The sequence below is a fragment of the Lemur catta genome, chromosome 2, assembly GCF_020740605.2.
Source record: "Lemur catta isolate mLemCat1 chromosome 2, mLemCat1.pri, whole genome shotgun sequence".
NCBI classification, from domain to species: Eukaryota; Metazoa; Chordata; class Mammalia; order Primates; family Lemuridae; genus Lemur; species Lemur catta.
In genome coordinates, this window is record NC_059129.1 from 15,053,390 (window position 1) to 15,078,022 (window position 24,633).

The window sequence follows — 24,633 nt, forward strand, 5'->3', positions numbered from 1 at the left end:
CTGCAGATTTGAAGTAACACAGGAGGTTAAAAGTTTGAGAAAAAGTATGGGCTACAAGTGTAAGATTTTCTTCAAAATAAAAGAAGTTAAAAAAATGACCAAAGACCTTAGCTCAGAAAAAACTCACTGTCTCTATGTGCACAGCATCACCTCTTCCTCAGTCTCCTCGCTCTGCCCGTGGCTGGACAGCACCAACAACAGGCTGACTTCTCCTGCTTTATGACTAACATCCAAACCGCCCGTGCTCACTGTTGCCTGATGCCAGCATTCCCTTTGTAACACTCCCACGATGCCCGCCCACAGGGCTCCCCTAGAGCCAAACCTCATTCTCCTCAATGACATCTGTGAAGTCCCGTTTTCCCCATCCCAAGGATAATGCTCTGTTTCTTAAAATGTTAACTATATACTTAGCATATGACCTAGCAATCTCAAACCTAGACATTCACACAAAATCCTGCACACAATTATTTATGGCAGCTTAATTCATACTCACCCGAAGCTAGAAACAACTCAAATGTCCATCAACAGATAAATGAATGTATATAGTGGAATACTCCTCAGCAATAAAAAGAAAACTACTGATAGGGCAACATCAATGGATCTCAATGCTGAGTGAGAGAAACTAGACAAAAATAAAGACCATTCATACAAGTCTAGGAACTGTAAACTAATCAGAACAGAAAGCAAATCAGCAGTTGCTTGGCCATGGGGGGACAGGGAGGAGAGGAAGGGATGACAAAGGGACATGAAGTTTGGGGAGGTGACAGATACATTTACTATCTTGATCATGATGATGCTTCAAGGAAGTATACAGGTCAAAACACATCAAACACCGTGAATAAATACGTGCAGTTTCTTGTCAGCCCTGACAGATCACCTGCAGGGCCTCCTGGTCTGGCGGGGCCTGCCCCGGCCTGCGGTACACGCTCAGCATCTCCTGCAGCACCTTCACATGGCTTCGCACTTCCTCCACGGCACTCACTCTCCTGGACACCTTCTCTGATTTTTCTTGTTCCTTTAGGGAGAAAAAGGAGGATTGGAAATGAGCAAGCAGAAACCCTGGATGAAGCCTGAACAAGGGATGAGAAAGGGTCACTGGTGAAAGCTCAGGGGAGTCACCAGGAGTAAGGTAAAGTGAATGCTCACTGAGTGGGTAAAGAAAATACTCAAAACCCAGAATTCCTGGGGAGAATAATGCAGTTTGAGGCCTGGTGACCTACTCCATTGTACCACCAGCCTCAAATCCCTCTGAAAAAAAGATTCTTAAGCCTGGACTTTGTCCACACCAATGCCTGTCCTGGGGACAGAAGCTAGTAGCTAAAAATTGTTTTGAGAACCATGGATGAGAGCAGCTGGGAAAGATGGTAGCAGGATTTGGTTTTTTTTTGCCTTCACATCTACTGGAGGATTTCTGCTTCTAATCACCACCTTGCTGCCCTTAGGGCTGTTCCCCAGAGTTCAAGGACAAGAGGCCGTTCTTTTTCCTGGGCAACTGTTCCGACCAACTGTTCATTCACCCCCTCAAGCACATACGCATATACACTGTCCTTTGTCAAATCCTTGTTCTAGCGAGCCAGTTGGAAAAATGCCCACCTCCTTGACCAAATTCTTGATCAGCCGGTTTGCAGCCTGAAGATCCTCAGGGTGGTTGCTCTTCAGAAGCCTTGTCAGAAGCTGGGGAGTGAACAAGAGGAGTAGGTGAAACCATAGTTCCCTCAGGCCCAGAGTGGAAGCAGCAGCAATAGAAGAATTAACACTAACAGCACACACATTTTATATGCATCATCTTACCAGATGGTCACAATGATACTATGATGTGGGTACTAGGACTATCCCAGTAGACCACTGGTTTTTCAAAGGGGTCGGGGTTGGGAGGATTGTATCTCCCAGGGGACGGCTGGCGAAGTCTGGAGACATTTGGTTGTCACAACTGGGGAGGGGAGGCTACTGGCACCTACTGGGTAGAGGTCGGGCATGCTATAAACATCCTACAGAGCACAGGACAGCTGCCCCGCCCCCCCAACAGAATTATCTGGCCCAAAAGGTCAGTAGTGCTGAGGTTGCCCTGGACCATGTGCTCTATGATGGGACAGACCTTGGTCATCTTGTTTGTCACTTTGTTCCCAATGCCTGGAAGAAGTGCCTGGCACACAGGAGTTGCTCAATCTTTGTCAGATGGATGGCAGGAAAGATGGCGATAATGAGCCCCAGTGAGGCAGGATTCTAACTTTCTCAGAAGTCACTCCACACCTCCTCCCTAGCTCCTCCCACCGTCTGCAAACTTAAGACACTAAGTAGGAGAGGAGCCAGAGAGCAATGCAGCCAGAACCTAGACTAGCCTGGCTTGTTCTGAAAACAGTGACCTGACAGCCGCTGAGCATCAGAATGAAGGGAAGGGCACAGTGAGAGGGTGTAACTGGCAGGCAGAGCAGACCAAACAGAAGAGCGTCTGTGGCATGGAGCTGTCCTGATACCATGCTTCCCAGACCTTGTGACTGACCAAGAAGAGTAACGACCAAAAGCAATCTCCCCATTCACAGGCACTACAGTGTTACCCCCGGGTCCTGGCTAGGTTTTGACCACCTTCCTCTTCTCTTCCCTCTCCTTACTGATGTCCCAAGGCCAACAATTCTGGGAGGCCACAGTAGAAAGAAAATAGGTGAGGGCAGGCTCACACACCCACCACATGCCCCACACTGCCCTTGGGTTGTCCTTTTGAACCTTCTTGCCCCCAGAAACGCTTGTAACGACAAGTGGGAGGACACAAAGAACACAGCAGTTATTATCTGGCCCATCCGTGCAGACCATACCCAAACCTTCTGCTCCTTTACTTCTAAGGGCCTCTCTGCAGAGAACTCACCAACCACCTCCTCACATTCTCCACTCTGGTTCAGGGATCAGAGGACACTTCAAGGAGAGTCCCTAAGAGAAAGTGTCTGACTATACTCCATGTAGGCCACTGAGGTCAGGGAGAGGTTCCTTACCTTTGACTTTTCTTCATCAGCATCAAAGATCGAGCTCTTGGGCCAGGGGGAAGGCGGGGGTAAGATTTTATCCACTGGTAGCTTAGGGTCTTGTTTTATAATTCCTAAAACATGCAATTCACAAAGTTAAGACACTGATATGGACACTCAGTGACTTCAGCTAGAATCCCAAATAAAGTCCAGAAACCACTAGTTCCTGATACTCCAAGAGGAAAACACTGTCAACGGCCTTAAAAGAATACACCAGGGTATGAATGAGGCTCTGTATCACCTCTCTGGAGAATCCAAGGAACCACCACGAAGTCAGGGGCACCAGAGCCAGCCACGTCAGAAGAACCAGTCTCTAAGGCCTGTAAGTCTGTGGGCCTTAGACTTGCTATAAAAATATCGATCATTTTATGCAGCTACATAACTTCCCAGGGCCCAGAAATTACTGTGGGATCCCTGATGAAGCTCCTAAAAATGTTAAGTGAGTGCATATAGATAGAATAATAGTCCACCCTGAACCTGGGTTCCTTCTTCTGAAGAGCCCAATATAAAAGGAATTCAGACTCTCACCTGCCAGACAGGATGCACAAAAGTGGGATCAGCACCACCCCCATTGTGACAACAACAAAACACTGGACAACGTGCAAATTCACAACTTTCCTGAATCCTTCAGAGAGCTGAGATCACAGGGCAACAACCAATTAACCTGAAATCTAACAAAAACAATGCCCCCAAGGAGAGACAAGAGGCAATACCAATAAAAATAACTCAGCTGAAATTGCTTAAAAATCATTTACAGGCCAGTGTAAGCTAGCAAGAGAATATAGAACTTCTGGGGGTTGCAACACAGAGAAAATAAGCTGTTCTCCAGGGACCTCACGAAAAGAGTAAGAAGGTGCGAGGCTCCACCTAAATCCTTCTCTCTCTGCAGAACAAAAGTCTTAAACTGCTCCGGGCAGGGCAAGAAACCCTATAGTCCTTAGAGCAGTGGTGGAAACTCACTGCAGCTGGAGAAGGAGTTTGGAAGCAGCGGGGCAGGAATTATGTCCTGGACCCAGACCTATGGTGGGGTGGGGCAGGATCACAAATAGGTCCTATCAAGACCCAGGGACACGGTGTCTGTCTAAGGCTGAGGCTTAATCACAACAGACAGGCCCTGCCCACCCTCCCACCCCCTGAATAACAAGTGACAGCTGTCTAATCTGAGGAGCGGGAACAGCAGGAAGACCCTGGCTGAGAGGAAGACCTACAGCTGAGTAGAGCAGAGAGCTACCAAGAAAAACTCTGGCAAATCAGCCACCAGCCTGAACATGAGCTAACACTATAAAAATCTGGAGTCTGATACAGTGAGGGTAGCTACAGCAACAACAAATCTCAAACCCAGCTCAAATCCCGCCTACCAGAAGGAAAGGTCCACCCATTTCCAGAAATAAAAACTATTTACTTCACTGACGAATATGCTAATTAACCTGATTTGATCATTACACACTGTATATACATGCATTGAAATATCACACTGTACCCCATAAATATGTGTAATTATGTGTCAATTAAAAATAATAAGGCTGGGTGCGGTGGCTCATGCCTGTAACCCCAGTGCTTTGGAAGGCTGAGGCGAGAGGATCACTTGAGCCCAGGAGTTGGTGGCTGCACTAAGCTATGATCATGCTACTACACTCCAGCCTGGGTGACAGAGTGAGATTCTGTCTCTAATAAAAATTAAAAAATAAATCCATTATATGGTTATTGAAAGACCTTTTGTAACTATAACAGTATAAGCCTGCAAGTTACTACTTTTATCAGAATAGTATTTTTCAAACTCTGGCTCAGAGGTAATGTTTACCTCTACTTCATGGAAAAATTCTACTATTTCAAAGAAAGAGGTTGATTCTTATGCAACCCAAAATTTTAAAAAATGTAATAAAAATAAATATTTTAATTTAGTGACATAGTTTGTATTTTGACCTGTGTTGTGCTGGTGGTTTCTGGCAGACAGGGAAAAGCAAACCTATACATCTTCTTCCTAGAAGATCTGCACTGTGACTTTTAAAGTAAATAAAGGCCATATTGTGTTTAAAAAAAAAAACCTAAAAAACAAAAAACTAAAACAAACAAAAAAAAAACCACCTCAGTCTCTACTGTCCTACACAAGAAGTCCAGCTTTCAACAAAAAAATGGTAAGGCACACAAAAAAGCAAGAAGAAATAAGACACTGTCAAAAGGGAATACAACAAAAGTAAAGGAAGTCAGACCTTGTTTCTTTAGCATCTGATAGGCATCTCGGATCTTGATGTCTTCTGGAAACCAGACTGTCCAACTAAAGAGTATTTCAATGACTCTTCCTTTAACTTTTTCTGTGGCCCAGGCCCCCAGGTACTGAAAGTAAAAAGGAAAGGATTCTAGAGCTGGAAGGGACATGGGAGACCACCTAGCCAATACTTCCAGTAAACAGAGGGCTGTTCAGGACCAGGGAACAAGCTGCCCGAGGCTGGTTGAGAGGGAGGCACAACTACAGGCCAAATTATCTGGCACCCTGTCCCAGAGCCCTTCCTGGGTTTCAAGGAATCAATCTCCAAAACTGGTAAAATTAAAGACCACCATGTATGGGCCTAGGTCAGATCCTTGTCCACATTCATGGGGACATTCATTTTTTGACTGGGGCAAGCATGGAATAAAAAAAAAAACTGGTCTTTGTCCCAGTTCCTGGCACAGAGCTTCAGAAACCCTTGGAATTTCCTGAGTCATAGGAGGGTCTTATTGTTCACAAGCCCCCTTGGACCACATCCAAGTTTTTAATAATGACTTATGGTGGCTGCTTAGTTTCAAGGGAGAGATCAACCATGCGATTAGAGGGTTGGAACTTTCAGCTCCATCCCTGACCCTAGGATTGTGTGAACCGGCCAATATTTTATCAATCATGTCTGGGTAATGAAACCCCAGATTAAAAACTCTGACACCAGGAGGTTCAGAGAACTTCCTTGTTGGTGAACACACTGATATGACTAGAGGTAGCAAGCTCAGATTCCATGAGAAGGCACAAAAGCTCTGTGTTCCCCTTCCCCACCACTAAGACCTTGCCCTATGTATACTTCTGTTTGTATCCTTTATAATAAAACAATAATAGAAATATAGTGCTTTCCTGTGTTCTGTGAACCGTTCTAGTGAATTATGGAACCTGGGAAGAAGGGGTCAAGGGAACCCCTGAATTTCTGGTTGGCAGTGCAGACGTGCAGTAGCTTGAGGACATACAAGACTCATGGCTGGTGTCTGAAGTAGGGGCACCCTAAGTAGGAATGAGCTCCTAACATGTAGGGGCTAGGTAACTCATAATTCTGGGTAGAGTCAGAATTGAATTTAATCATAGAATGCACAGTAGGCACCAGACAACCGTTGCTGGAATGCAGCAAGGCGGGGCTCAATCAATGTTGGTTACCTCAGAGTGGCGCAGCTAAGACAGGTGCCGGGAGGAAGGTATAGAGGACAAGACAAGAAGCGATATAAAACTTCAAGTCACACCTGGTACTGTCTCTACCAGGAAAACTGTGCCTCTAAGCTAGAGTTCCTCACCTCCTCTAGGCCACACATCCCCCAGGCCATCTTAAAGGGGAAATTTGAAAATGCTAACAGTGGAAGAGCAGAGGTCATCTGATGAGCACCACTGTCTTCCTAGGGCTCAGAGAGGAGAGCGCTGTCACACACAGGCCCTTGTCTCACAAGCCAGAGACGGGTGAGCAGTTCTGTCCACACACAGGCCTGCCTCTGGCCTGAGAGGGGTGACAGGAGTTTGAAAGATGGGCGTAAGCATGGCAAAGAAGGCAGGACCAAGCCCAGGTATTCACCTTTGGGGACAACACTTTGATCAGCTCGTTCAGGAAGCGAAACTTGGCCACCTCGCTGTGGAACTTCTCTCCACAGTGGTTCATACACATCTCCAGCACCTGCACAGACACAAGACCCCCCTGAGAAGGTGGAAAGCCAGTGGCTCCAGGGCTCTCCTTGAAGCTGATGACCATCTGCTGGTGACTCTACTGGAACCACAGCTAACCCTTCCTCAAGCCTATGACACAAGTTTTGGTGAAAGAGGACATTTTCAGATCAAGAAAAAATGTCACCTGTTCAATCTTGCTTTAACTGTCAGGTTTATAGCTCAGTGGGGTGTATCACACCCTGAGGTCCTCCATCACACCTTTTAAGGAGACCCTTTGGGGAGTAAAACTGGTTGGAGAACCACCCCTTCCCCAGAGGCAGAAATCTGCTATCCAGTGCCCAAGAACTACTCCACCACAGGTCACCCACTGGCACTGAAGAGGTAAGCTGGGCCTGCACATGCTTCCTTTGGTCTACACTATGGTTTTCATCATAGTGAAATCACCAACATTTAAACATTCAGAGAAAATAAATACAAAAATCTGGACTTCCAGTTTCTCTTGGAAAAACAGGAAGTTCTAGCAACTCTGGTCCCAAACTCACACCTGGCAACCACTGGCTGGTTCTGTGCTGCAGCTGCCCTCTTTAGACAGGCACATGCTCTCCAGCTTTTTGGTCCTCACCCAGCAGCATCACTCATTTATATTACCTGTCTGGCCCTGCGGACACTTGAACTTGCCAGCCTATCTACGAAAGGCAAATGGAAATAAAACCTTCTTCTCCTTCTCCCACAGCAAGCTCAAAAACAGGTCTAAGATGGAGAAGCTGGCCCACAACTCCCTCCTCCAGCCTGCTGTTCAAGGCCTGTGAAGGTGAACCACTCAGGTGCTCTCCCCACCCCAACAAAAAGGACTAGGGAGGAGGTAAAGTCCCTCTCAGTACTCTCTTTAGCACCAGGACAGAAAAGCTTAGGCTAAGGCGCAATCCAAACTCACCGTTAAGGCATAAAGAGCTTCTTTCTCTTGCGGAGACTGGATCTTGTGGGCCAGCAGCCAGGGCGCGTGTGTGGGGCTAAGAGAAAACAAAAAGACCTGGACTCTGGGCGGGCAGGAAACAACTATCCAGTGTGGCTGAGTATGCTTGGTAAAGTCACCTCTCTTCCAGGAGCTGGTGTCCCAAAGCACAGGTGGAGTGTGACTGACACAAAGCCCACACATGGGCTCCTAACAGGGGCCAACTCCTAGCCCACCCTGTTGTACCTACAGCACCCAGCCAACTGGCCAACCACCGCACAGCAAAGTATGAATCATTCATTCATTCAGTAGATAAATGCCAGCAACAAGGCATTGTCAGGGAGAAACCCAAGGTCCTACTCCTGCCCAGGGCACATCAACCTCACCCCCCCCCAAGCAAGCCCCCAGCCCCCAAACTCTAAGCTGGGCAGTCCAGGCCCAGACCTATGTGTAGCAGGTCCTGAGCAGCACAGGCCCCGCCTGTGTGTGATAAATGCTCAATGAACACAAGTGCACAAAGTGTGATCAAAGTCTGGGCTCAATTCAAAACAGCTGAATATTCGGCACCAGGTACATTAAACATCTGGAAGACTGACTTGATTCTTTATTCCCTGTCCAGGTGCTTTGGGAATAGAATTCAATAAAACCTTACCCTTTTCCTTTTTCTTGAGAGATTACATTTAAGTTATGGAGAATACATGGATCTCTTTCAATTATGTAACCTGGGTACATTCTATCAGTAACATTCAGAGTTCTCTCCTGCATTAGTGTTTTGCAACACTACTTAAAATTTTAATAACGGCCAGTTGCAAATGGACTATTCTGTGTTTTTAAAAAGCACATGAATTCACTAATTTTAGAAAAATAATGTACTCAGCAGATTGTGGGGAAGGACAACAGAATAAAAGAAGGCCTAACTGTAAAACAGTCCGGAAAGACAAAGGCCTACACTCAGCCTGGGGTGCCCGCAGAGTTGTGTGTGTGAAGTCACCTTACCCATTGGGGTCAGTGTTCACCTGCTCACAGAAATTCTGGATAGCTGACCAATCCTGTTCCAACACGCTTGGGTCTGTGGCTTTGTCTGTCAAGGAAATGAATAAAGTTAAAGAAAGCACAATAAGGTCGGGTGCGGTGGCTCACGTCTGTAATCCCAGCAGTCTGGGAGGCTGAGGTGGGAGGATCACTTGATGCCAGGAGTTTGAGACCAGCCTGAACAAGAGACCCTCTATCTCTACAAAAAAACAGAAAAATCAGCTGAGCATGGTTGTACACACCTGTAGTCCCAGCTACTCGGGAGGCTAAGGCAAGAGGATCGCTCGAGCCCAGAAGTTGAGGTTGCAGCGAGCTATGATAACACCACTGCCCTCTAGTCTGGGCGACAGAGCGAGACCCTGTCTCAGGAGGAAAAAATAAACCAAAAAACCATAATAAAAATAAATTTACACCCCTCCTCATAAACATGGCAGCCAAGGGCTGTATCATCAAACCTCTACAGGATCAGACTAATGAGCAGACAGCCGAAAGGGACCATCAAGCACAGTGTCTGGCACACAGTATGCCCTTACTGATTATCTGCTGATTGGAAGAATGAGCAAATTAATTAACAAGCCCTTGCCCTGAAAGTGGCTCATTTCCAGTGTAGAGGCTGGCCTGTGTATATCTTCTTCACGCCACATGTCAGGACTCCCCCACTCAGGCCCTGCAATGAGGACAGGCATGAGCCAGCATCTCAGAGGCTACCTGGACATTTCCTAGCTATGTGACAGGAAGACAAAAAATGTCACAGGAAGATTTTGTTCTGGCCTTGCATGAAACTTCCCAACTCCCCACTCTCTAGCCCGTCCTGGCCCAGGCAGCCTCTGCAATGAAACATCATACTGGTCCTGACTGAGCAGCTCTTTCAGGCTCTGGAAATAAAAGGCTGATTCTGAGGGTTCTATTTCTGATGTTGCTATTCCTCTTGCCCAAATGTCCACTCCACATCTCTCAAAATCCTATCCATTCAAAACCCATCTGAATTTCCCCCTCCTTCAGGAAACCTCCTCCCACTGTGCTACCCCCTACTACTTCTCCCTTCTGACTACTCAATACTCCATAGTCACCCTAGAGTGCACTTTTCCTGACTGCAGTCACATTTATGTCATGTGGAAGACATGTGTCTCAGTGAGATTCAAAGGGCAAGTAATCACTCATCTTCCCACCGACTTCCTCCATTCTAAGTGAAAAGAGAACAGGAAAAGGAATCAGAATATCAATTCCTATATTCCCCTCACTGCCCCACAAAGCATTTTCTCAATGTTCCCTATCTCAAAATCCTATCAGCCCTTGAGCACAAATTCAAAATGCCACCCTTTCATAAAGACTTCTTTGATCTTTTTATCTCCTGCCCTCACAAAACAGAAGCCACTGCTTCTTCCCCAGAACTGACATTTTATCAGTCCCCCTTTCTGATAGGGATCTCTAGCTCCACCCTTATTAGTTACTTGAACTACCTTATTAGTCCTTGAACTCTGAGCCTCAGTTTCCTCAACTATAAAATAAAGAGCCCAGCACAGTGGCTCATGCCTGTAATCCCAGCACTTTGGGAGGCCAAGGTGGGGACATCACTTGAGGCCAGGAGTTCAAGACCAGCCTGAGGCAACACAGCAAGACCCCCATCTCCAAAAAAAAAGAATTTTTTTTTCATTAGCCAGGCATGATGGCGCACACCTGTAGTCCCAGCTGCTCAGGAGGCTGAGGCAGGAGGATCACTTGAGCCCATGAGTTTAAGGTTACAGTGAGTTATGATCGTGCCACTGCACTCCAGGCTGGGTGATACAGCAAGATCCCATCTCTAAAAAAAAAACAGAGAAAATAGTACCTTCCTCATGGAATTGTCATGTGATTTAAAGGAGACAGTATCTAAAATGCTCAACACAGTGGCATACAGTAAGTAGTCAGTGAACGATAGTTAATTATTATGATAATACAGTCTCTGCCTTTTACTATAAAATATGTATACATGCCTTATTGTACCTAAAGGGAATGAAACACTTGAAGACAGAAGACATATATTCCCTACAGTTAGCACAATGTCTTACCTACAGGTACAAAATAGATACTCATCAAATAAATTATTTAAAGCAGCGATTCTCACAGATTCTGCCTCTGAATCACCTAAAGTAATTCTATACCATTTAAGCTTCAGTTGCAGTTCACTACAAGGTCGAGGCTGACACCTCAAAGGAATTCTGACCTCAACATGTGACTGGACCTGGAGGAGGAGGACAGGCAGGACCCAAGCCCACCACACAGAGTCTACAGCCTCTCCCTCCTCCCCAGCTGCCAAGTGAAAAAGACACAGCGACAGGCACCAGCTTTTTCAAAGAAAAAAGTCTCTGAGGTTAAATCATGTTCCAAACCCTTAACAAAGGCAAAGCAGGAAAAAGATCTATAAAATGTGGGACAGTTTCTTCTATCTGCTAGATCTTGTATTGACTCAAGGTTTATCAAGGCCCAAAAGTAACAGCTGCCATTTTTTTTTTTTTAATTTTTTTTTTGAGACAGTCACGCTCTGTTGCCTGGGCTAGAGTGCCATGGCATCAGCCTAGCTCACAGCAACCTCAAACTGCTGGGCTCAAGTGATCCTCCTGCCCCAGCCTCCCAGAGTGCTAGGATTACAGGCGTGAGCCACCGCACCCAGCCAATAGCTACCATTTTAAAAAAGTACTTACTGTGGGCCAGGCACCATGCCCAGTGTCCTCAGAGCAACTGCGGTTGGTACCACCATCTACACCATTTTACAGGTGAAGAAACCTGCCCAGCCACAAAGCAAGAAAATGGCAGAAACAAAAGTTCAGCCTCAGGTCAACCTGGCTCCAAAGTTCAGATGTTTCTAACTGCTCTCATGGTCAGGTCTTCAGATCCTTGACAAAAGCAGGGCCTTTCTTGGGAACCACTTTGACTTCCCATAAGTTATAAACTTTCTCGAGGCAAGGACGAAGGGGGTCACCTTCACATGCTCCAGCACCTAGAATAGTTAGTTACTGGCAGATATCTACTGAGTGAATGAATGATTCACCTTTTGCAGTGTTTCACCAGTTGGCTGGACATGTTGCCAACGCTGGGAGGCGGCTATTTCAGTTCTGAAGTAACTGGGTCTCTGAAAAGATAATCCCAGCCTGCACAAGCTATTTCAGAGGCCTTGAGCAGCTCCAGAGAAAACCAACCCCCAGAGGACTGTCCAGGTCTATTTGACACCAATCTGCTCCAAGGAGTAGCTAGGGGCCAACAGTGTATATCACAGAGAAATTCAAAGGACTCTTTCTGTTTGGGGACTATCCTAGCCTCATCAGGGCACCAAAATGGCTATCCCACACTCCAAGGGGGTTTATTTAGCTGCATGTGAGGACAAGGGGTGCCAAGAAACAACACTGCTGCCATATATTTGCTTAATAAAAGCAGTATTTGTATGATTCATTTCAAGTCTACTACAGGGTCAGAAGTACTGAGAAAACAGCCGAGACCTCCGGCTGTGAGTGAAATGGCTCATCCAAGAGTAACTCATTCACAAGCCAAATCATCTCACATCAGCTGCCAACCAACCTTCAGGGTCATGACTCTGGCACTAGCAGCAGCCTGTGCTACCAAATGGAGCCCTGAGGCTGTGGGGAAGCAACCACCTTGAGGAACAGAATCTATCCGACACTCCAGCAGAACGCTCTGCGGGGGGAATCCTTCTGCAGGAGGTACACATGGACCCCTGCAGTTCAGAAATTGTTCACATTAACACAGGTGGAAATCCACCAAGACCCACCACAAGAATGTCCTTTGCTGGGTTCCAAGATAAAGAATGAGCTTAGCCCTCAGAATATAAATGTTTTCTCCTCTCTTTTTTTATAGTGCCCAGCCCCTATTATAAAATCAGAATATAAGTAGATTGCAATCAAGACCCCTCCAGAGCCCCAAGGAAGGCATAAAAGTGGGGCTAGAACAAAGACAGGACACATCACCTGGAAATAGGTCCACGTGGGTGGAAGGAAGAAAGATTTACTGAGCGCTGAACTTTTACGAAGCTCCCGCCTCCCTGACAGCACTACCAGAGGTAGAATCCCAGAGACCAATAAGACTGAGTACTGCTTTTAATAGCAAGAGGTTAACAGCAACATCTATGATGCCCCCCTCCCCAGAGGAACTGGTTAAATGAATTATAGTAGGCCCATACAATGGGGGATATAAGGCTTTTCATTAACAAGAATGAGGCAGCTACAGCCAGGCTGGCCTACAGTCCTACCTACCTACTTAGCGGCTGAGGCAGGAGGATCACTTAAGCCCAGGAGTTAAGAAGTTAAGAGTCCAGCCTGGGCAACGTAGGGAGATCCCATCTCAAAAAAAAAAAAAGGCAGTTATATATGCAGTCATGTGGAGCAATGACCAAAATACACTACGTGGGGGAAAAAAAGCTACAGAACAGAATGTACAGAAGCTGCCTTTTGTATTTTTAAAGCATGAGTTTCTGGTAACAGCTTCCTGATGTTCCTCTGGGAGTTACCCCTCCTAAATTCTAGGTTCGACTTTCAGGTGGGTTTGATCACCCTCCCCACCCTTAGTCCTAGGGATGGGCACCACCCCCAGCCCACACCAGGTCTGGCAATCTTCATATATCATACCCCTGGTCCTGCTGATTCCCAGGTAAAATACTCGAGCCAGGCTGGACCAACAAGCAGGCTGACTTTTGCAAATCAATGGGAAAAAGAAATTAATTCTGCTGGGATTGCAGCAGAAGGCAAAGTAGACAAAATTCAAGAAAAGAAATGAATCTTGGTGACATCATGGGGCTCCTGGATGGAGCCTTCCCCTTTGTTTCTTTTCTTTCCTTTCCTTTTTTTGGTAAACCAGTATGAATTAGTTTTTGGTCACTTGCAACTAAAAAAGACTAACGATAATAATAGCTAATACTTACTGGGAGCTTACTATACATGCCATGGTAAGGCACTATTTTAAGTGCTTTACATGTACTAAAGACTTAGATCCTACCAGCAACCCTAAGTGCAGGTATTCTTACTATTCCCACCTTACAGATACAGCTGCCTCACTTGCTGAGGCAAGATCTGTCAGTGACCCAAGTTTGGCCAGTCCTCAGACCACATCTAGAGTGATTTCCTTCATCCAGCCTAGACCCATGATGCATTCACCTTCGAGTACACATTTGTCCCGGACATACCATCAACTCCTTTGTCCCTCCATGGCACCACCACTGCCCCACCCCCAACAAATCTGGCTTACACCATAGTTTACACTCCAGAAGAAAAACAAAACACCGAAAAATGCATAGCCATGAGAACTGCAACATACATATCTGATGTCCAGTCAACGCTCCACAGTCCTAACTCAGGATCTCAGAGGGGAGAAGGGCAGAGGTGATCCCATTCCACCACCTCCTGAGGAAATCTGGTGATGTCTAGTGACATTTTTGAATGTCATGACTGGGAAGAAGGGTGCATGCTAGTGGCATCTAGTGGGTCGAGGCCAGATTGCTGCTAAACATCACATAATGCACAGGACAGCCCCCACAACAGAGAATGTCCCCAAATGCCCAGAATGTCAACAGTGCACAGGTTGAGAAACCCAGCTCTCAAGGGCCCAGGTGGGCTCCCTTCTATTTCTCTCACCAGCCGTTTTCAAACTTCCCCACCTTCAAGTCCCCTAGTCCACCTCTGCCCCTCACACTCAGGTGGCAGTAGTGATGACAGCACTGCAAAATGTGTGCACACACAATCGTCTTTACCTCCTTCCTCAGACACTCAGAAAAACAAGGTGCCCTTCCTCTGTGCGAGGCCAGGTCACCCCTTTCTGCTCTGGCTCTGACCTTCAGCACCTAAGGCCCCCTGCAATGGATGGAACACTGGCCCTAGAATTGAGGTGTATTTCCCCAGAGCAACAAAGCACAATGAGGAGCTCAAGTACCCCCCACTTAAAATCTCCTTTACTCCTAAATTCCCTCTAGCTACCCTCTTTCCTTCCTTTCACATTCAAGCACTACTAATAAAATAAAATAAAATAAAATAAGGCTAGGAGGCTACTGGCTACACTCTCCCCACTGATTTACTCTGCCTGGCCTTTCCTAGAGAAATTACATTACAAAGTAGGTGGTAACTTTTGAAAATAAGAGATTTCACATTGAAGTATAGGTTCTAGCCCTCCCTAAAAAGCTGGAAGATCTAGCAATTTTGGGACATCGCCCCCAAAAAGCTGGAGCTGAGGAACTCCCCCTCCTTGGGCAGCGTCCCAGGCACTCCCTCTCATCGCCTCTACCCAGGCCAGCTGCTCCTTGTTACCTTACTTGGTCTACTTCCCCCATCCCACAACTCCAGCCTAAAGCCTTCTGTTCTCCATTACCTCCTAAATAAACTACCTTCCGTCTCCACCATTTAACTCAAAGGTATGTCGTTAACCTGTTACCAGATTCAAAGTTTCCTTTTCCTTCTCCTTTCTTATTCTACTCTGCCTCTTTTTATTTATTTTTGAGACAGGATCTTGCTCTGTCACCCAGGTTGAAGTGCCCAATCACAGCTCACTGCAATCTCCAACTTTCAGGCTCAAGTGATCCTCCTGCCTCAGATTCCCAAGTAGCTGGGACTACAGGTGTGCCCCACCATGCCCAGCTAATTTTCTTGTAGAGACAAGCTCTTGCTATGTTGCTCAGGCTGGTGTTGAACTCCTGGCCTCAAGTGACCCTCTCGCCTTGGCCTCCCAAAGTGCTAGGATTATGGGTGTGAACCACCTTGACCGGCCCCATACTCTGATTTTTTTTTTTTTTCTTTTAAGACAGAGACTTGCTCTTTCACCCCAGGTAGAGTGCAATGGCATCATCATAGCTCAGTGCAACCTCAAACTTCTGGGCTCAAGCAATCCTCCTGCCTCAGCCTCCCGAGTAGCTGGGACTGCAGGCATGTGCCATCACACCCAGCTAATATTTTCTATTTATGATAGAGACAGGGTCTCGCTATGTTCAGGCTGGTCTCAGACTCCTGAGCTCAATTGATCCTCCCACCTGGGGCCACCCAGAATGCTAGAATTACAGGTGTGAGCCATTGTGCCAGACTCCCATACTCTATCTTTAAGCAACAAGATTACCTACCAACCCCACCCCTTCTTTGATATCCTGGGTTCCCCTTGCCCCCTGCCTTTGTTTCTGCTCCACCTTCAGTCAGGCTGCTCTTCCCATCTGCCTCTTCAGTGCTGGGGCTCCTCATGCTCCAGCTCCAAACCTCTGGTCTTTTTAACATGCAGCCTCCCAGGGCAAGTTCACTGCCTGTGAACTGAAGATTCCCAAGCCATACAGCCAGCTCTTACCCTCTCTGGAGCCAACCAACTGTCCAGAGTGCATCTCTTTCTGAATGTGCTACAAGCACCTCAAACTCCACAACTCAACCTCTCTTCCTAAAACAGCTCCTCCTCACAGGGTAGGCATCTGTGACCAACCAGTTACCCAAGCTTGAAACCTGGGTTTCATCCTAGATTCCTGTCTTTGCCTCCATTCCAGTACATCAAGGCTGTTAATTGTGCCTGCTAATTATTTCTACTCTCCCTCCCCACCGCCTTAGTCCTATTGCAGCCCCTAAACACTACCAAAAGAGCTTTTTAGCTACTCTGCCTGCCTGAAGTCTCACCCTCTCTACCCAATTGAGTTCCCCGATCAAGATCCTCCCGCTGACAACTCCACAACAGCCCCCCTCCTCGCCCCCAAATAAACTCTTTTCTGCAGCATACAAGACCCTTGAAGATCTTGCCCCAAATAGCTGTGCAGCCTCTTTTCCAGATTCCTGCTCCTTTGCCTCTGCACTCCGGCAGATGGACCTACCTGTTCCCAGAATGCCCCACATTCTCATGTCCCCAGCTTTTGCACATGCAGTTTCCTCGGCCTGGAATGTGGTCGCCTCCATTGTTCAAACACTAGGTCCGCTGTGACAACCTCCAGGTAAACAAACCAACTCCTAACCGCCACACTAAACAAACGCCCTCCCTGCCAAGTCCTGTTAATAAAGTGATGTTATCCTCGGTGTGAGCCCACAAAAAAACGTCTTTGTGAGCAAGGACCCTGTGCTACGCCTCTTAGTAATATCCCCAGCACCTAGCAGAGCCCAGTACAAGGGGCATATTCTTTATGCTCTTTGAGCCTCAATTTCTCGTGGTAGAACGGGGACAATAACGACTCCTACCCCCAGGACTACCGTGAAGCTTACAAGGGGCAACATACATACAAGTCCGGCCAGAGTAAATACACAAAAAAGGTATAAAGGCTTACTCCTTGGCACTCAAGGCAGCAGCCGCGCAGAAACCTTTCTCAGCCCCTAACGGACTGCGTATCTTGCCCGCCTGAGTCTCCATAAGCCTAAACGCCCCCGCCTCCCAACTGGGGTTAGTAATGGAAGCTATCTTGGGGTCGTACTGAGGACTAACGACGGTGGACATGCTTTTAGCCCGTGCTTGGCAGCACCATTTCGGTTGCTAGTGAGGACCACGCACTGCTACTAAGAGGGGGTGGCCGGCGGGAGAGGGGCCGAGCGCAGGCCCGCGCCTGCAGCCCTGGCGGGTTCTTGGGGTTCCTCTCCGGACGACCCCGGGCGACCCTGCCCCCAGCGCGGGCCCAGGCCCCACTCCGCGACGCCGGGCTCCCCCGCCACGGAAGAAAGACCCCGGGGGGCGGGAAGCCAGGCCTCACGTGCCCGCGCCGAGGGGCGGCCAGGCTACTCACTGAGCCACAACTCCAGCGCCGCCGCCGGGCCCGGGGGCCGCTCGGCCGACTCGGTCCCCGCCGCGGCCCCGGACCCCGTCGCCACCGCCGTCGCCGCCATGGGCCCAGCCCCGCGCAGCGACCGCGGCCGTCCCTACGCTTCAGCTGCCGCCGCCGCCACCGCCAGGCGCGCTCCGGTGCTGCCGACGCGGCAAGGCACGTGACGGGGCGGGACCGAGTCTGCTCCGCCCACCCTCAGGCCCCGCCCCTAGAGGCCGGGGTCGCGCAGGACGCCGGCTCAGCTAGATCCCTCCTCCCCACTTAGACCACTCGCAATGTCACGCCAATCAAACTGACCCCGGCCAGGCCTGCGACTGCTCTTCCTTCAGAATTACGGTTGCCAGATAAAATACAGGACTCCCAGTTAAATTTGAATTTCAGATAAACAATGAATAATTCTTTCACCATTTTTATTTGTCTTAGAGTCTTTCCAAAACACCTCTAACAAGACATGCCCTGTGTCCTTCCATATTTTGCTTTATTCTCTAAGTCATGCAGTACACCGTCGACGTATTAGATATTAACTTGATTATTTTGTCAAAGGAAAATTTTGGGTGAATAAAGGTAACAAAAAAGTAGGTCATGATTTTCATACACTGTGAAATGAACACGTGTTATTTTATTTAACGCTTTAATTAAATGAGGTAACCAAGCCCATGTTATAATCAGCCCAAAAGAAGGGCAAATTTATAATACATGGAATAAAGGAACGTTGATACGAATGTGCAATTGGACACAAAACTGGCTTTTCCACCACTGGTGAAAGTTGTCTCTCCAGTAGACAGAATTAATTTGCATGCCTGTAGGCAAAGATTATTTTGCATTGCTATTAGTTATCTACACATAACTTAGAGTTGTAAGACTTCTCAAAGACAACAAAAGGCTAGAACCTGAAAGGATGTGCTGTCTGGACAATGCCTAATTTTCTACTGAAGCACATATTCTTCCCTGTAAATAATGATAACAATGGAAAATTATTCTAGTCTATACGCATGCAAATGAATACTGCTTGGAAACACACAAACTTCTTCCAGTGGAAAAACCAGTTTTGCCTCCATTGCACATTCACTTCCATGTTCCTGATCTATGAATGTTCCTGTTCTTTGGATTCTCCTTTGAATTGGTTTTAATATCTTACCAGTTTCTTCATTAATGAGTTAAATATTTAACATATGATCATCTTTTGAAAATTCTAAACTTCTGGCAACAGTGGATCTGGTTTTCAAATATCTGTTAATGACTAGAGGGTGCACTTGTTTGAGGGGCCATGGGCTCTCCATTTTGCCAAAGACCATCCTTCAACTAAATATTTGTTATGCCTGTGTGTTAGGTAGATAGGGATTCCGGGTCTCCTAGGGATGAAAGTAGGTGCTATTGCCCCGATCTTGGTCCTGCCCACCCCTAATTCTCGATACCTGGGAGAGGAGCAAATACCCTACAAATCGGCCAATCAGAACATGGTGCGCCAGCTGCAAAAGAACATAGAGGACTCTCTAGCCCACAGGCCAAGCAGCATGGGTGCCATAAAGTCAGGAAAGTGACCTAGAACCCACATGCCTAGTTAAGGCTCAGGTCATGTGACCTCCTGCCTCAGCCTCCTGAGTAGCTGGGACAGCTAATTTTTCTATTTCTAGGAGAGATGGTCTTGCTCTTGCTCAGGCTGGTCTCTTCCTGGCCTCAAGCGATCTTCCCGCCTAGGATTCCCAGAGTGCTAGGATTACAGGCATAAGCCACCCCGCCCAGCCTCCTGTCCTTTTCATTTATGTTACCTGTATGGCTGCAGCAGGCACCTCAGTTTGCAACCTTCTTGCCTAACCTCAAACTTCATTCATTTAACAAAGATTCATTAAGTTCATACGTAATGTATTTGGTGCTAGGCACAATCCAGGGGAAACAGAGCGATGAAAATATGGATGCGGCCCCTCCCCTTAGGGGCTCACAGTCCAGCAGGGGAGAAGGACCTCAACCTCTAGGAATGTAGAAGGAGGGGGCTGTGACCCAGTCTGGGGGAGGTCAGGGAGAACGTTGCTGCAGAACTTATGGTTGAGCTGAGATCTGAAGAATGAGCAGTAATGAATAAGAAAGAGGGGATCAGGCAGAGGGATGAGCACATGCAAAGGCTGTGATGGAGGAGGGCCCTTTGGGGACCTGAAAAGCAGCCACATGGCATTTGTCTCCAGCACCTAGCACTATGCCTGACAAGGGGGAGGTTTCACTCAGCATAAGTGTCACCCTAGGAGGCCCCCCCCAGGTCCCTTCTTGTGTGCTACGCAGCTCTGCCTACTCCCCTCAGCTTCGCATTTCCTTCTGTGGTGTGGATCTGTCTCCCTTTCTGGACGATGAGCTTTCGCAGGCAGGACCATGTCTAATTCATCAAACTTTTGGCACTCATTAGGCACAAAATAATTATTGGTGGAACTGGGCACCTCTGGCACTTCCCACCTAGCTCAAAGCAACATTGGAAGCTACCTGTACTCAGTTCTTTCTCAACTCTCACCTTTCCATGTTCTGTTCCCTCAGCCTGGAATGTTCTCCTTCTACTGTCTGTCAAACTGCCTCGGGGGTGGGCTGCCAGATTTTAACATATAAAAATATCAAAATCCCCAGTAAATCTGAATTTCAAGTAAATAATAATTTTTAGTGTAAGTACGTCCCCAAAATTGCATGGGACATACTTATGCTATAAAATTATTTGCTGTTTATCTGACTTAAAATTAAAAAGCAACACCCCAACTCCTCAAGAAGTGTTACCCAATTTGCATCCCCTAACCCAAGGACATCCATGTCCTGTATCCCCTCGCCTGTCCCCACACCACCACCTCCTCCACACCTGTATAACTGTAATAGTTAACTGCCCTTAAGACTATGATCTCTTTGAGGCAGGGGGCTTATTTTTTGTTCGTTTTTTTTTCTTTTTAAAAGATTAACAAATATCTAGCAATCAATCAATAAATAAGGGGAACAAACATCTGTGCACAATTAAAGCGCTGTCTTATTCATCTCCAGATCCCCAGGCCTAACAGGGCCTGGCACACAGTAGGTGTTTGTTAAATCAATGAAGACTACATTGGATGGACTCAGCCCAGAGGAGTTCTCCTCCCATTGGTGGGGCTGTCCTACTGTCAGGATTGGGAGACGGGTGGTAGGGGGCACAGCTGAGGAGATGCTGGCTTGGAAGGAAAGGCTGTGACCCCAACATTTTACTCAGATCTGAAGAAACTGGAGAAACCTAGACCATCATAACAAGCTTCATGAGTGCCAAGCCAAACTTGTACTGCCTTCTAAATTTAAAAAATGCTCATATTCACGTTCATGTGATTCACTAATAAAAATAGTAACTACAAATGATGTGAAGTTCCTGAATACTGCAAAACAGCATCCCGACTAAACATAGTGACTTCGGCAGAACCCATGTCTTTGCCCTTGACTGCACACCCTGACAGTCTAATCCAATCAGATGTGTCTGGTCTTTTGTGTAACATATTTATTTAGCACCTAGTATGTGAACAGGGACCATACTCAGCCCTGGGGGTACAATGTTAAGCAAGACAGAGGAGGTCCCTGTATTCACGGACTTTACTACTGGCACTAACAACTGCAGAACTAATTACTCATACGATTATTTACATGATCAATTCCAACGGTGTGCTATGGAAAAGAATAGGGTGCTGATGATTAATGAGAGGAAGGAGGCCCTCTGGAAGTCAGAAGCCTCCTTGAGGAGATGATTGTGGAGCTGAGATCTGAAGAGGTGACTAGGCAAAGGGGGAGAAGAGGGCATCCAAGAGTGTACTAGAACCCAAGGAAGGCTGATGTGGCTGGACGGATACCAGGGAACAAGAGGGGTGAGCATGGCTAAACATTTTCTGTAGAGATGGGTTGCCCAGGCTGGTCTCAAACTGGGCTATGTTTGCCCAGGCTGGTCTCAAACTCCTGGCCTCGAGTGATCCTCCCACCTTGGCCTCCCAAAGTGCTGGGATTATAGGCAATAGCCACCATGCCCGGCACAATTATTTTTTCATTGTGGTAAAATACACATAAAATATACTATCTTAAGACCATTTTTAAGTGTACAGTTCAGTGTTATTTAATATATTCACAGTGTCATACAGCCATCACCAGCACTGTGACGGCTAATTTTGCATGTCCACTTGACTGGGCCATGGGATGCGCAGAGAGCTGGTTAAACATCATTTCTGGGTGTGTGTTTGAGGGTGTTTCTGAGATTAGACTTGAATTGGTGGATTAGGCAGATTGTCCTCCCCAGTGTGGGTGGGCCTCATCCAATCCACCGAGGGGTGGAATAGAACAAAAGGCAGAGGAAAATTGAACTTCTGCCCTTGGCACTTCTGGTTCTCAGGCCTTCAGACTGCAATTTATACCTCTGCAGCTCTCAGGCCTTTGAACTCTGTCACCTACTTTTCTGGGTCTGCAGTTTGCACATGGCAGACTGGGACTTCTCGGCTTCTATAGTCGTGTGAACCTCCTTATAATACATCTCTTCCTGCATAAATATCCTATTGGTCCTGTTTCTCTGAGAACCCTAGTACAGGCCCTTACAGGCTGTGGTGAGAAAACATGGCTTTATCTACGCCTCATTTTCCAATCACCTCTTACCAGGGCTCCTTGCTTCTGCTCTGGTCCTGCTGAAATCTCTCTTCAGCATAGCTGCCAGAATGACCTTTCAAAGAAACACCAATCCGATCATGTCACTTCCCTGCCTAAAACATTTCAGGGGCTCCGCACCTTCCGCCTCATGAAGACCCAACTCCTTGTCTTCACTAACTGCAGCCCCGCTTTGTTCAGGCACCTACCACTCCCTGACCCAGCCATGTACCTCAGGGAAATGCAGACCTCAGCCCCAGCTCTGGGTCTGACTGATCTATGGGGAACCTCATATCCCCAGCAGTGAAGGGCTCAAAAATGGGGAAGTCGGGTGGGGGGAGGGTACTTAGACAAAAGTTTCCTTGCTTTTAGGAGAGAACTGCAGGAAGCCGCCTGGACGTGCAGAGAGGCCTGACTGCTTCCGGCAGCAAATTGTGAGCTGAACCAACCCAAGGTGTTTGCAGGTGCTGAGGCCAGTAGAGCAGAGAGATGGCAAGACCTAGGACTAAACGCATAATTAACCAACCCTGGAGCCTGCCTTACCCCTGAACTTCCTGTTATGTGGGATAATAAATCTTCCTGTTTAAGCTGGTTTGAACCTGCATTTTGTTATTTGCATCAGACGGCACCCTGATACCTTTTACCACGCAGACAAAGCCTGCTTGGATCTTGCCTCTGCCTGGTTTCTCAGAAGCCACTTATACCTCTCCCCCAACTCCAACTCTCGGCTCCAGTCATGCCCAATTCTGTGAAACTCTCTTTTTCGTCCCTCGGCTTGGAATAGCCCTTCAACCTCCTTCTACTTGGGAAACTCCCACTCATCCCTCAGAACCCAGTTCAAAAGTAAAACCCCCTGACAGGCCAGAACAGAATCAAAAGCTTCTTCACCCTCTGAACCCTTCTATCACCCAGAAGGTCTTCATTTTCTAAGTATTTATTATCCTGGTGCCTGGGAAGGTAGTGAATGTGTCATAAGACAATATTAACTGACAAGTAAACAAACTTCTAACTTTAGTCCCCACTAAACATCCATCCTTCCATATGGCCCCTTCCCATCTGTCCCCACCCTTCACTTCAAAGCTTTGTCAAAGGTAAGTCTCTCCCAGACAGCTGGATTCAATGCAAATTATAGGCAACAGACCAGATTGCTAATTACAACTGCAAATCTTGCAAAAGAGGTAAGATTTCCCCGAGTAGGTGATATGGGAAACTTAGAATCTGGCAGAGTTAGACCAGCTGATGATCCCCACTTGAAAGAAACCGATCTGACTGATGAACATTTTTGCATTGTGAGATCTTTACTGATTCCCTACTATGTATCAGGCAATGTGCCAGCTGCTAGTTATAACCAAGAATAAGACAGATTTGAGCCAGGAGTGGTGGCTCATGTCTGTAATCCTGGCTACTTAGGAGGCTGAGGTAGGAGGATCACTTGAGCCCAGGAATTCAAGGCTGTAGTGAGCTATGATTATGTCACTGCACCCTAGCCAAGGCAACAGAGTGAGACCGTGCCTCTTAAATAAAAAAAAACAAAAAGACTTCCTGCCAGCCTTAATCTTATCTTCTTTTGAGTAAGATAGACAGTAAATAAGTACAAATACATTATATAACTTCGTATCGTAAAAAGTACTATGAAGAAAAATAAAGCAGGATAAAGGCAATTTGGATGAGATTCCAAATTTGGCTATAAAAGGTAATTTCTGGGAGAGGATATTCTCTAAATGACATTGAAAGAGAACATGCTCAGTGGAAAGAACTGCTCTCCCACCTACTACAGTGGGTCCCCTGAAGCCAGGATCATCTTACAACCCTGTCCCACACAACACAGTTGACTGGCCTAAGCTAGGCCAACCAGATTCTCTCCTGAGAGTTTGTATGTGGAATACTGGTTATTTAAGTGGTGGTGTAGGGTTGGGGCAGTTAGGGCAACTGCAGAGATAAAGAGAAAGCCAGGCTGCAGAGAGGAGACAAGGGGAGCAGACACATAGAGGCAAATGTTAGAAACTGTGTGGTCTCAGAGGGACAAAAAGTTGCTGTCTTGGGTCTTCTTGGGTTTCCAGGTACAGATTCCAGTCTCTTATGAGGTCCAGTTGGAAGTCCTGCCCTTTGGATCTATTAGAGTCAAAATTCTTCCAGTCAATTCCTTTCATGGTTTCAGTTAGTCTGAGTGTTTCTATGCCTTGCAACTGAGATAATTTCTAAGAATGAAAATAATGGTGATGATGATGATGATTGTCACATGCACCTCTCCACAGAGTGGCTTGAGTATCTCCATGACTTGGAAGCTGGCTTTCCCCTCAAAGTAAGGGATCCAAGAGAACAAGATGGAAGCCATGATGTATTTTATGACTTACCTCAGAAATCAAATTCTTATCATTTTCTCAATAGCCTACAGGTTACA

The 24,633-nt window shown here is 46.9% G+C and overlaps 1 protein-coding gene across 1 annotated transcript in view; it reads right to left on the bottom strand.

Annotated features, from left to right (window-relative positions):
* GGA2 (golgi associated, gamma adaptin ear containing, ARF binding protein 2) overlaps window positions 1–17,743 on the bottom strand; it is a 31,196-nt gene extending 13,453 nt beyond the window's left edge. Inside the window, exons 1-8 of the mRNA XM_045542786.1 lie at window positions 17,589–17,743; window positions 8,849–8,933; window positions 7,835–7,910; window positions 6,812–6,910; window positions 5,225–5,348; window positions 2,985–3,088; window positions 1,594–1,674; window positions 878–1,015 (exon numbers count right to left, since the gene is read on the bottom strand). Coding sequence (XP_045398742.1) covers window positions 878–1,015; window positions 1,594–1,674; window positions 2,985–3,088; window positions 5,225–5,348; window positions 6,812–6,910; window positions 7,835–7,910; window positions 8,849–8,933; window positions 17,589–17,688 — 807 coding nt within the window. The 5' untranslated portion in view covers window positions 17,689–17,743. The remainder of the gene's footprint in view (window positions 1–877; window positions 1,016–1,593; window positions 1,675–2,984; window positions 3,089–5,224; window positions 5,349–6,811; window positions 6,911–7,834; window positions 7,911–8,848; window positions 8,934–17,588) is intronic.
* Between the last annotated feature and the right edge of the window lie 6,890 nt (window positions 17,744–24,633).